The 14,286-nt window shown below is 31.2% G+C and overlaps 3 protein-coding genes across 3 annotated transcripts; all 3 read left to right on the top strand.

Moving 5' to 3' along the window:
- The first annotated feature begins 991 nt into the window (after positions 1-991).
- On the top strand, positions 992-2,002 carry LOC107857214 (ethylene-responsive transcription factor 13). Its single transcript, XM_016702149.2, has one exon. The coding sequence runs from the start codon at positions 1,129-1,131 to the stop codon at positions 1,750-1,752; it is 624 nt and encodes a 207-aa protein (XP_016557635.1). The 5' UTR covers positions 992-1,128; the 3' UTR covers positions 1,753-2,002.
- A 5,452-nt stretch (positions 2,003-7,454) lies between these two features.
- Positions 7,455-8,297, top strand: LOC107857215 (ethylene-responsive transcription factor 1-like). The gene has a single exon (XM_016702150.2). It carries the CDS (start codon positions 7,457-7,459, stop codon positions 8,198-8,200), a length of 744 nt encoding a protein of 247 aa, XP_016557636.2. The 5' UTR covers positions 7,455-7,456; the 3' UTR covers positions 8,201-8,297.
- A 4,499-nt stretch (positions 8,298-12,796) lies between these two features.
- LOC107845211 (ethylene-responsive transcription factor 2) lies at positions 12,797-13,662 on the top strand. Its single transcript, XM_016689453.2, has one exon. The coding sequence runs from the start codon at positions 12,888-12,890 to the stop codon at positions 13,509-13,511; it is 624 nt and encodes a 207-aa protein (XP_016544939.1). The 5' UTR covers positions 12,797-12,887; the 3' UTR covers positions 13,512-13,662.
- The last annotated feature ends 624 nt before the right edge of the window (positions 13,663-14,286 follow it).

Here is a 14,286-nt window from a genome sequence, read left to right as displayed (position 1 = left end):
TTATTGAAAGGTGGCTCCGCCATGATGGTCCATCAGCTTTCAGCTTTGTTTTTAATTCTGTTGCTCTAGTTGGGTGCCCACTCATTTGACTACCCAGGCTAGGAATATTAAGTATGTCGTTTTGATTATTTTTTTCTGTATAGAAAAAGTGAGTTATTTTTATTGTAAATTTTTTTATTTTCTTAAATATAAATAAAATTATCCCATATATATTTATGTACTAATTTTCCTAATTCTAAATTAGATATGAACCTGCTAGACTTTGATAATTTGATGCAGCAAACAAGTAGGGGCAGATCTGGACGATTAGAGTGTCCGACCAAATTTCCTCGACAAAAATATTATATTATATATATAAGATAATTTTTATGTATATAAACTGACTCAATGATTTAGATGAGCTCAAATATAAGACATAATAATTTTAATTTATTATATTATTTTAAATTATTATAAATCATCTAAATATGAAAGTATTTACTAAAAAAATAAAACAAATATATAATAATAAATTATTTCTCAAAATTTTAAATTAAAAAACTTTAAATGAACATTTATTATTTATATAGTAAATAAGTAAAAGTGGATTTAGAGAGTAAAATATTAGCCTTATGAACGTGTAAAGATTCCCGTGATCCAAATAAATTTGAATTTTTGGAAGTATAGTTGCGTCACTCACTTTTCAAGGACCATTATATTCATTACATTATACATTTTTCTTGCAATCTTTGAATAATGATACTCCCTTCATTTTATATTGCTCGACAATTGTTGATTTAGCATATTTTTTTTTTAAAAATAATTATATATATATTTTATTAAATTAATCTTATTAATAATATTTTGAAATTTTAAATTTGTCTACTACTTATTTAGTTATTTATACTACGTGTATAAAGAGCAAAAAAATACAATAAAATTTTCTTCACTTCATATAAAAAAGTATATATAATATGGCAAGGTGGTTAAAATGAAATATTTGCGGAAATGACCACAAACATATTGGGGGAAAAACAGAAAATAGGTTTAGTGTCTAGTGGTATGTAAATAGGCCAAGTATATATAAATAGCAGTAGAGTTTCTACTATATATTCCATTCATCCAAACTATACTTATGAAAAAAGAAATATGAATATCCCAGCTGATGATGAAACTTTCTCTTTACCTGACCTTGATTCCCTTGAATCTATCGAATACCTTCTTAATGATTCCGATTTTTCTGAAACTATTTCATCAATAAGTTCAAGTAGCACATTATTGCCAAATAGTCCTAGCTCAAATTCAGCTGAATCCCCCGTAAGACCGGAGCCTACGGAGGAAACAAAGGAGCCAGTTGTGGCGCGTGATGAGGAAAACACGCCACAACATAGGAGGAGGTACATAGGGGTGAGGCGGAGGCAATGGGGTACGTTTTCTGCAGAGATAAGAGATCCGAATAGGAGAGGCGCGAGGCTATGGCTAGGAACTTATGAGACTCCTGAGGATGCAGCATTGGCTTATGACCAAGCCGCATTCAAAATTCGTGGCTCGAAAGCTCGGCTCAATTTTCCTGAGTTGATCGGCTCGGACGTGCGTAAGCTGGCTAGACTAACCGTGAGGCGCCGTACGCGATCGCCCGAGCCATCGACTTCCTCCTCTGCATCATCCGAAAACGGGACGAGGAAAAGGAAAATAGATGTGATAAACTCCATAGCCAAAGCCAAAGCCAAATTGAATTGTGATTGGAATTTACAAACGTTGATACAAATGTGAGAAACGAGCAGATCAGGTTTATATTCTTCGTGTTTTATAATTACAACAATAGTCTCATCAAGGTTCTGTAATTTGTAAATGTACTTCTTAGTGACCTCTCTTTTATGAGATTATAAGTTGATACATGGACAGATCGGAGCCATAAGGGTACTAAGGGACATCCAACAAAAAATTACCCTATATATATATAAAGTTAAAATTATTGTTTCACATATATATAGAGAGAGAAAGATGTAAAATCTTTTTAGTTTCTTTGTGTATTCTTACTTTTTTGTATTTCGATCCTAGCTCTTCGCAGCAAGAGCGGCTCAAGAACAATGGTGGCTTAAAGTCAAAATTGAATGGAGACTTCAAATTTAAATTTATATTTATTAAGATTATTATAATCAATTCATTGATTTTTCTCCGAGACATAATATTTTAGATGTATCAAGCTTCCACTTATAATTCTTTGATATTTTAGATGTGCCAAACTTTCTCTTATAATTCTTCTTTTTTATACAAAAAGTTACTATTTTTTACAAATAATACTCAATACTTTTTGAAAAAAAAAAATTATTATAATCTATAATTACTAAAAAAATAAAAAAATAAGGTCCTTCAAATTTGAGGCCTAAGTCGGTTGTCTTTTAGGCTTGTAGAGCCGCCCCTGTTAGCAGGTTATTTATTACATATTGTAGGTTGCTTAGCAGGTTATTTATGGAGTACTTATTATAGGTTAGCAATGAAGAGTTTAAGCTCTATGTATTAATTGTTATATTAAAATAGAAACCCACCATAGGTTAACATAAATCAAGAATACATATAAAATAGTGAAATATGCGAGAGGAAGTGCGTATCTTTGTCCGTCATTTTATCAAGTAATTGAAGACGAAGAACGCTAAGTCTTCCTCTCCTTTGCTTATAACGGCTGACAGCTCATGGGAATACGTCTTATGTTAAAGACAGAAGAGGGGACCTAGCCTTATATTTGTAGGTTTTAAAGCCTTAACCTAGTGCACCCCACATTATGAGTTCACAGATCTATTACAGGCTTACACTATTGACAGCTCACATCAATAACATGAAATGGATACAGACCCATATGGAATCCGCATGAATACACGGCATGTGTCTTGTCCACCAACTAATAACATTAACCCATTTTACTTTAATGTAATAAAAGTTAATGTTAAGTCCACATAAAATAAATACTTCTAACATTAATGGGTTCAGATTTAATATTTATAAGTGCAGTTTGTAAACTTTCATATATAAATTTATAATCCGCTTTAAAATGTGGAATTTAAATTAACACGGATATATATTTGCATGAAGGGGAGCCTTGGAGTAATCGGTAAAGTTGCTGTCATGTGATCAGGAGGTCACGGGTTCAAGACTTGAAAACAGCCTTTGGCAGAAATGCAAGGTAAGGCTACGTACGATACACCATTGTGGTGGGGCCTTTCCCCAGACACCGCGCATAGCGATAGCTTTAGTGCACCGGGCTGCCCTTTCTGAATTGCAGAAAACAATTCAAACTGATCCAATCTTTCCGAATTTGCTTAGAAATCAATACAACCCCACTAGTTTAACTTGCCCTTGATCTTCATTTGCAAATCAATGGAGTCCGGCTTTTTTTTTTTTTTGTCTATCTAGCTGCTTTTTAGTATGTTAATTTTAATAAACCGGAGTGTTTTTTTTTTTTTTTTTCGGGAAAAGAACATGGGCTGACACATTTTTTAAAAACTAAAAATTACACAAATACACAACTTATGTTTTCAATATTACAAAAAATTCCAACTTCCTAAACATATTACAAAAATCTCATATATACACAGAATGCTATGTATATGTCGGCTATGTTATGTATATTAATAGAGAGAGAGAGTAAATTAATTAAAAAAGTGGGAGAGAGTGTAATTACTTTTAAAAGGTTGGTATTTATGTTATTTATACTTAAAAAAATGGGCACAATTTAAAAAGATGGACAATTGTAGCCAGTCGAATATTTTTAATTCCCTTTTTTAGTCATTTACCAAATTGATACATTTTTATACTATATTGATACACTTTTTAAAAAAGAAATAGGAAATTCTATGCAAGCACATGCAGTCCCTATACCCAATTGATACTCTTTATACCACATTAATACACTTTTATACTACGTTGATACACTTGCAATGTCCATATACTCAATTGATACTCTCTTATATTAGATTGATACATTTTTAGAATGCATGTAGAAACTATATAGAGTCGTATAAAATATGTATCTAAATAATAATTGTAGTTAAAAATTGTATAGAATGTGTATAAAAATGATATAATTATTATATAGAATATGTATATGTATAGAAACTGTATCATTATTATATAGCCTACAAGAAATTGTTCCCATCAGTTACTACCAATGAAGCAATGTAATTTTTATTAAAAGTATGTGGAATAATGAATACAGAGAGACCAATTTCTATTGCATTCAAATGATTGCTTATGTTGAAAAATATTCAATGTGCAAATTATGTAAAGCAGGGAATTTGATCAATTGGTTTCTAATGCGAAAAAAGTTATAATTAGTTCAATGCAATAATTTCCTCTTATTAAGTAGTAACTAAGTAATTTGTTTTCATTTCCTCTTATAAGTTTGTGGTGTGACGACTTTTTATTCAAATAATATGGGAATTATCTATTACAATTAGCATTACTAATGATGCCCACTCCCCAGATGCTACTCCTCACACACGCCAAATGGCCATTCAGTTGGAATTATTTTTCCGAGTGACTATTTACCAGGATTTAGAATTTAGGTATTAATTTTGTAAAATTATTTTAGTTTTAGGTGTTATTTTTATAATTTCTCTTTTTTTTAACCCATGTTGAGTTGAGCTAAATATTAAGAAGCAAAAAATCGGGTTATTTAAATTCAGATGACCCAGATGACGTGAATAAAATATAGTACGTGACATTATTGAATAGAATATTTTATATTTTTTTTCTTATGTTGATCAACACGCACTAAATAATTTGTCTCGAATAATATTTTTTTGAAATAAATAATACATGAAAAATGTAATTAGAGGACTAAAATAAAACTATATCAAAGTTAAGCGCGAAAGTTAACATCCATAATAAATGTTATAGAGCTGAGACATCTTGGCTAGTAAAGTCTAAATGGCTACATCTATTTAACGTACACTTGGTGGATCACCCATGCAAATGATTCATTTTGTACCGCCGTTCTTAAAAATAAATGGTCTAAATTAATTATTTAAAAAATAAAATATAGTTAATTATTAATTTTCATTTTAATATTATTTAATAAATATAAAAAATATTAATACACCTTGTGGTCTAATTCACATCCTGTGTCCTTGGACTGGATACTGGTGGTGGTCCCTTTTTACTCATCCTGTTGCACTCTTTCGGTGCGGCAAGAGCTTCTTGTCTCATCGCGATAGTACAAAGCAAGTTAACACGTGGGTAAGATTTTCTCGTTGGTTAATAGAAAAGCAAATAACATAAATTTTAATAATTTAGAGTTTGATTATAAATTTTTTTGATATTTTGTATAATTATTAAAATTTCAAGTTTGGATCTGTTGAGATACATACATCCAACGAAGATAAAATAAGTTTCTTTGTAAAGATATATAATTAGCTCTCAATACATTTTTTTCGATTTTGGATCTGACGAGATAAATAATACATCTAATGAAGATATATTTTTCCCTTATAAAGGTACATAATTAGCTCATAATATAATTTTTTTCGATTTTGAGTTTGTCGAGATGCATAACTAACTTCCGATACATCCAACGAAGATACATAGTTAGTTGAGATTTTTTTAATTACTTTATAAGGGTAAAAAATTGTATAAATATGATAAGTTAAGGTGTATGTTTATGTTATGTTTCCTAAATAGAATTGCAGTTTCACTATATTTTTTGTTTTATTACAATAAATTCAGTATTTTGAAAAATGACTTCAGTTAATAATAAGGATAAATTTGAAAGTAAGTGATAAATTACTTTTTGATTTTCTAAACTAGACAACTAAAAAGGACATTTATATTATAATATTATGAACAAGTAAAGGTGAATGGAGAAAATAGTCATCACGAGTTTCTAATTATAAATCAGACATCATATTAGGTGAGTCGCATATAATATATATATAACAAAAAAATTAAAATCAAACATGATATTACTTATTCAAAATTCAATACATATATAAATAATTTAGGGGGTGTTTGAATTGCCTTATTTTTAAATGAGTTTGACTTTTAATCATTTTTTAATTTTAGTTGTATTTTATCAAAGTTAAAAAGTGCTTGTAAATACTCATTTTTAGGCCAAAAAGTATAAAAATAAGCCAAAAATTAAAAATAGAATTAGAATCTCCCCTACTTCTTAAAAGTTCATCCAAAGACCCTCTTATTTCTAACGAACAAACTACCAACCAACCCGTAAAATAAATGCATTGGTGTTACTTAAAAGTAATTGTATGTATATCCAGAGGAGCTGTATTGTAAAAAGAAAAAAGAAAAAAGAATTACATATGGAAGAATTAAATTAAATTAAATTAAAAACAAAAGAATTAAAAAGATAAATCTTCTTATTCCACAAATATTTGCTAGGAAATTCCTTATAGATTTACTGGATATCTTTTCACTCAGATTTACTTGCATAAAATATCCACACACACACAGACACACACACATAGGGAGGTCATTTCACCTAAAAAAATTAGTCATTTCTAAAATTTTCTCTTTTCTATTTAAGTATATTTTAAACATATACTATATTATGATTCTTTTTCTTGCAACAAGTGTTTATTTTCCTCCCTCTTTTAATTGGTCGAGAGTTACCCACACCACAATGTATACAGACAATCATGAATTTGCTGATATTTCAAATGACCCCAAAAACATTACAACAAAGAGAAGAATCCAAAATAAATATGTATTGAAGCACCAATTATATCTCTAACAATTTCCCGTCTATTATTGGGTGTTATTTTCACTTTTCTGAAAATGTAGTGGACTAACCTTTCTTAAATAGAAAATGTAGAATCTTTCTCACATTTGACACCTCATATATTTTCACTACTAAACTCAAAAAAGAAAAAAGTTAAACATTATGCCAGATAATAAAAATAGTATTTCCCTTATAAAACTCTGAAATTTTCAGACATGAACGTGGTTTGTCGTGATGAGCGAACATTTTGCAGATCTCAAGAGGGAATAATATCATTTCTTGAATTGAAAATCAGTGCATTATTTAGGATTATGTTTAGTTTCTAGATAAGTTAAGCATGAATCAGTAACCTAAAAATTACTCTAATAATCTAAAAATTAATTATATAGGAATTATTTTTGCATAGATCTATTATTTGTTATTGAATCTTTAGTTTGGATATTCTACAAGCCACAAGCAGTTAACATACAATATATATATATATAATTTAGAATATATATTTTCCAGTATAGCTAGTGTAGGTATTACTAATTATGCAAGTGACAAGGGATAACCAAACAATTCATAACGACTCCATAATGTTACAGTATACGTACGAAACCAGACGACCCCTTAGTGTACCTTCATATATTAGAATAATATAATAAAAAGCATAACATTCATGTGCTTAAAAGAAGACCTACATAGAAATTCAATTAATGATAATAATAACAATAATACTAATGAAATAGGGTCTAGAGTTTTGCAATGATAGGCCAAGCATATAAAATTATAAATAGAGAGAACATCAACCCATCCAATTCATCCACACTCCACAGCAAGACACCAGTAACAAAAATTGCAAGAAATTATTCATCCAAACAAAACTTTATTAGGGCAAAGAAAATGAATCCATTTGATCAAAATTGCTCTTTTTCTGAGATTAGTTCTGATTTTTCCAAAAGTTTTTCACCGATGAATTCGAGCAATGCAACGCCTAATAATAGTCCTAGTTCAAGTTTCGATAGCTTCCTCTGGGATGAAAACATCAATGAAGAAACAATGTATCTCCAATCGCATAAAAAGCCCAAGCCTGGGCACAAGGATAAAATGCAAGGCCCGAGGGAGGAGGCCCGTGAGGAAAGCACGCGACAAGATTGGAGGCGGTACCGAGGAGTGAGGAGGAGGCCGTGGGGAAAGTTTGCAGCGGAGATAAGAGACCCGGATAGAAGGCGCAAAAGATTGTGGCTAGGAACTTATGAGACTTCGGAGGATGCAGCATTGGCTTATGACCAAGCCGCATTCAAAATGCACGGCTCCAAAGCTCGGCTCAACTTTCCTCATTTGATTGGTCCGAACATGCCTGAGCCGCCTAGGGTAACAGCAAGGCGCTGTTCGCGCTCGCTTGAACCAAAACCTCCTTCTTCTTCCCCCTCATCAGAAAATGGGACAAGAAAAAGAAATATAGATGTTATAAATTCAATAGCCAAAGCAAAGTCTTTTTGGTCATAGTAGTTGGAACCTACAAATGTTATGACAACTAGGGCAGCCTGGTGCACTATACTTTTACTGTGCATGGGGTCGCACTATAAGAGTTTATTATACACAAGTTTATCATGTATTTCTATATGAAGTTGTTTTCACGATTCAAAATTATGATCTGGTCACACGATAACAACTCTATCAGTTATCCATTTCAAATGTTACGATAAACTAATCAAAAGAAAAGAGTTTTCTGGGTTCAAACATTAATTAGGGCAGTCCAGAAAATATTCCTGCTAGCAGTATTTGTAAATATTAATCTCTGTCTCCAGCTTGTTGCCTTCTTTTTCAAATGAACATGGAAAAAGTAACTTACTGTTCAATCATGATATTTTTCATTAATTAATACCATACTCATAAAATGTTGAATTTTAAAAAATGTTTCTTTATATAGGTGCATTATGTATAGGAGGACCCTTTTACATTGTCAGCAATATTAAATAGGTGAATAAACCTACTTGTGATAATTCGATACATTTAGCTTACGAATTTTGTTAAATAGTTGATTAAATCTCATAAGAAGCATAAGGAAAAGAATGAGATTTTGCAAACTATCTCATTGAAGTTGACTCTAATTATATCATGTGAAAAAATTCAAATTTTCAATTCAAAACTTTAAGGCGATTGATGGAGTAGCTCAAGACTATGTAAACCTTTTCAAATTTTTGTACAAAGTATATGAGAGACAAATGTATTCTCTAACCATTGTATTTTAATTTAGATTGTTAACTTCCAAAAGTCGTCTTCCTATCTTAGAATTATGTTATATGTAAAATGCATTATTAAAATTATCTTACATATGCAACACTTTGTCTTTTTAAATGATTGGCTAATCATTCAATCAATTGTTGATCGTTGAACCACCAATATTAGACAATACATATGGAAAAAAGATTCTTATATATGTGACCACCCAATACAATGTACTAGACATACTACCAAACTTATTGAGTTAATTTATTTAGAAAGTGAAGGCACTCCTAACTTCTGAGTCCGGAGCTTAAAAGACAAGTTTTTTTAGTCAAAATTTCAAAAGGGCACCTCAATACTGAAAAATTTCAAAAGGGACAGGTGTTTACCTTCTCTATTAAGAAGTTAACGCCGTCGGTGTAAATGTTACTTAGAATGTAAGGTAAAATGGTGAGTTTACCTTATCTATTATCTATATGTAAGTATCTGCAAAGGGTAAGGCTATAAGGTAAATGGAGTCGTTAACCTTGTAAGGTAGGATCCCGTGTTTACCTTGTAACAACTTTAAAATTCCCGCTGCTATATAAAGAGTGTGAGCAGAGGTTCATTTCTTGCATCAACTCAAAAAAATTGTTAAACTTCATCATAACTCAAAAATTTGTTGAATCTTATTCATTTCTTACTTTAAAATAGATAAGATAAGAGTAAATTTATCAGGAAATATTGTTCCGCCGCACAACCAAAAAAGGTACAATCTAACTCTTCGTTGCACCTCTTCCTCCTCAGTTTCATCAGTTATTTCATTTAGATTTTTCATATATTCCTCTAATCTCATTAAAAAAATTCTATTTCCTTGCAAAAAGTCTAGATCGGGTATCTATCCTGTTAATTCGGCAAATATTTGTTGCCTGTTAATAGGCAACATCTGAGCATCACCTGGATGAAGAATGGGAGTTCCATTTATGACCATTGTAAACATGAGTTCCATATCTTATAAGGTTATAGTCGCTTCACCCGTTCTCAGGTGAAAGGTATGCGTTTCTGGTCGCCAAATTCAACAAGTGCAGTAATAAGGGAAAAATCGCAGGGAACAAATCCAGCATCTATTACACCTCTAAAACCACAAATATTAAAATAATTAAGAAGACGAGGATAGAACGGATGATGTCTAACATGTTGCCAAAAATCATTATCATCACCTCGCATTTCCAAATATGCATTTTCTCCTTTTAATGTGCTTGTAGACATTGAAATTTTGTGGACTCTACAAAAAGAGTTCAATTTTGGTTAGAGTTTTTGGGGGCTACTTTACCCTAAATCTAGCTTGATGGCTACTCAACCTAAATTCTAAAATTAAATTATGCCTATATAAAAGGGGCAAATATTCCTTTAAAGAGGCATCTCAAGTATCCCACAAATTTACGGGATATTCACAAAGAGATCAACGATCTTCAAAATCCCAATAATTCATGTGATATTTATAGATCAAAACCCTTTCTTCTTGATAATTAAATACATCAAGAAGATCCACAAATCCTCCTTTCATGGAGATCAAATTCAAATACTCCTACGTTCGAGAAATACGCTACTAACAACCCTCGAATGACGGAAAAAATCATATCAAATCCTACGTTCGAGAAATATGCCATTGAAAACCCTCGAATTATGAAAAATCATGAGAGAAGAATCAAGGGAGGAACAGATATGTAACCCCATCGTTTATCGATAAAAATTGTTGTTTCTTCATAATTTTGTTTGTGGTTAAAATTTATTTTCCGTGAATTTAAATTTTCAAATAACCTCAGACCGATGCTTATTTTGCGTGGCATATACGTCATACTGTGATGGTCCTGGATGCACAAAGTGTTGATATTCCATATCTATACAGAAAGAAGATTACAATTAGTTTTGAGCATACAACTAAAGGGCAAACTTTTTACACATGCATGACAATACTAACTTAACGTAGGTTTAGGCTTAATAAGTTGATATAATAACAACAATATTTGAGAAATTAGTAAGCTACAAAAATGATTAATAATATTATATTGCATACTTGTTTGTTAGATATTGAAAAATGTTAAATAAAAAGGTGATTAAAGTAGTATACCTTATAGTGAAATTTTTTTGATAAAGTAGACTTTGAGTAAAAATAAACACAACTAATATAGTAGAGTGAAGTGAAAAAAAAAAATGAAATGAATGGGTGGTATATAAAAGAAAATTAATAAGGTAAGGGATTAATAAGGTAAGGGACACAGTTTACCTTGTAAGGTAAGGGACACAGCTTACCTTGTAATGCAGTGCATTTGAAATAAATTCACCTTATAAGGTAAACTCACCATTTTACCTTATATTCTAATATTTGCACTGACAGTGTCAACTTTTTAATAGACAAGGTAAACACTTGTGTTTACTTTGTTCCTTTTGAAAATTTTCAGTATTGGGGTGCCCTTTTGAAATTTTGACTAAAAAAACTTGTCTTTTAGGCTCCGAACTCTAATTTCTATCGTTAATTAATGAAAGAGAAAATATTACTTATTCCATAATATAAAGGGAAGCAACGTGCACCTAATTATGTTAACTACCATCCTAAACTTTAAAATTAACATGTCAAACGTCAGAGTTTTCTAAACAAAAACATGACTTCATAAGTGGTTTGACACAATATGGATAATATATTTTAATCACATTATGATGACAGAGATTGTAATTCGAAAAATTAAATTTCAGAAATAGAGGAAAAACGATTGACTTAATTTGGAATCTTACAATTCAAAATTTTATAAAATTTTAAATTTTCAAATTAAATCCTTTTTTTCGTCATCCAAGGTGTCTCTCAAAGGAAGAATAAGTGGCTACTTCAATTTTTTTTTTCTTAATTGCAATAGTTAAAATATATAGTTGACCTTTGAGGTCAACCAACTCAACCCGTTAATTGATTAGTGTTAGCCTTAACATAAGCCAGCTGTGATCTAATAGGGACTCAATTAGCAACCAAAATTTACTGGAATCTTGATATTCAGTTTATAAGTGAATCCTATTAGATCATGTTGGCTTATGTCAACGCTAACACTAGACATTTTATTTTGCAATTCAATGTATATAATGAACAACAACAATAACATATACAATGAAATCTCACAAGTCACAAGTGATGTCCACAAATAATAAAGTATACACAGATTTTACCATTATCTATGAAAGGTAGAGAGATGGTTTTCGAAAGACCCTCAGTTCAAATACAAGTAATCCAATTCAGTGTATATAATGAGTAATGCTCGAAAATGATTCCACTAAGATACATTAATTGAGAAACATGTTTTGTAGTACCTAAAACACAAGGAAAAAATTCCCTCCGTCTCAATTTATGTGAAAGAAACTGTTATTTAAAACAAGTTGTAGATATATAAGTAATTATTAATTATTGTAATAGAGAAATAAAAAGCTTAAAGTAATTGATTTTTGAATATAAAAAAAAATTGAGATAAAAAAAATAATCACATGAATGGGAACAAATTTGACAACTCATGGTATAAGTAAAAAAAAAAAGAAAGGAAAAAGGTATTAATTAATTCCGTATTATTTTACTATACATATACTAGGCATGGGTTGGTCACCAAATAAATACTATATTTCCTCTGAAATTATCAGAAATCAACGTGTCTTTGTCGTGATGCGCATAACATCTTGCAGTACATACATACACTTATTTAATTTATCTTCAAACATTAGAATAGATAACAGAAATAAAAAGCATAGTATAAATGTGCCTAAAATGGAACCTACATAGAAATTCAGGAAATTTAAAGTAAAATAAATATATGTAGGGACTAGAGCTACATGTGTAGATCCAAGGGTATAAATATACATCGTTTATGAACCCTTCTATTCATCCAGAATAAATCCTACTATTAAGTGAATTGTACAAGAAACTATTCATCCAAATATCCAGAGAAAAACAAAAATGAATACTAATCCAGCTGATGCAGCATTTTTTTCTTTGTCTGAATTTGATTTACTTGAATCAATAAAGCAACATCTTCTAAATGATTCTGATTTTTCTGAATTTTTTTCGTCAATGAGTTATTCAAGCAATAACTTCGAATTACCTAATAGTCCTAACTCAAGTTTTGGTAGCTCCCCTTCAACCGGATCCCATGAAAAATCCGAATCCGAGGAGGACACAAATGTACCTACCGTGGCAGCGCGTGAGGAAAAAGTGTCAGGAGACTGGACACGGTACATAGGAGTGAGAAGGAGGCAGTGGGGCACGTTTGCGGCTGAGATAAGAGACCCGAATAGAAAAGGCGCGAGGTCGTGGCTAGGCACATATCAGACCCCGGAGGATGCAGCATTGGCTTATGACCAAGCTGCATTCAAAATTCGGGGTTCTAAAGCTCGACTTAATTTTCCTCATTTAATCGGCTCGAACATGCCCGAGCCAGCTAGATTAACAGCTAGGCGGCGTACGCGCTCGCCTGAGCCATCGGATGCTTCATCCACGTCATCGGAAAACGGGACAAGAAAGAGGAAAATAGATGTGATAAACTCCATAGCCAAAGCAAAGTATTTTGTCATAGTTATTTGAAAGGACGAGAATTCAGTGTTCAAAATAATTGGTGAAAGGGAACTTGTAAATAGTCTTTTCATTATATATCAATCACTGTTCTGTTTGGCTGATTTTGGTTTGATCAATCAATGGCATTGAGCTTCATTGTTCTAACAGTTTATTTGGTTAAGACTTTCAAGATTGGCTAATTAATTTGAAAATTACCCATGTTAATATTATAGCAGTAATTTACTCATTGAATGCGAAAAAAATCTCACATCAATAGTTAATTAGATGAATGGTCTCTTTATATAGTCTTGATCAATCCCCCCTTATGATCTGTACCTTCACGAATTGAGTTAGGCGATGTGTCATATCTCTACATATAGCTCCTGAAAAATTAATTTTTTGTTATTGTTCAAAAACTGTCAGTTTCATTTATTGTAACCCATACTTCTAAATCGTATGCAGTATGATTTCTTTGTTTTAAAATAGTACTAGTATAGTAGAATATATAGTGAAGTACTGAAGTTCATTCCACTCTGATCTTTATTTGAATGTGGTATAGGATATTTAATCTTTCGTACAGATTATAATTTCACCACAGGATTTTTTATATTCTGGTGAACTAATATAGATAGGAAAGTCTGGAGGGCGCGACTTTCGGCAGAGGATTAGGGCCAGTTTGGGTCGCTAGTGTAGGAAATTACTTGGTGGGGGTTTTATTCCTGTTATGATTCCGTGTTCCGTGTTCCATGTTTTATTACGAATTTGTGTGCTTTCCTCTGTTTTATATTACTTATGGGTGCCGTAT

This window comes from Capsicum annuum, chromosome 8 (assembly GCF_002878395.1).
Source record: "Capsicum annuum cultivar UCD-10X-F1 chromosome 8, UCD10Xv1.1, whole genome shotgun sequence".
Classification (NCBI taxonomy): Eukaryota; Viridiplantae; Streptophyta; class Magnoliopsida; order Solanales; family Solanaceae; genus Capsicum; species Capsicum annuum.
This window is presented reverse-complemented; position numbering and strand designations above follow the sequence as displayed.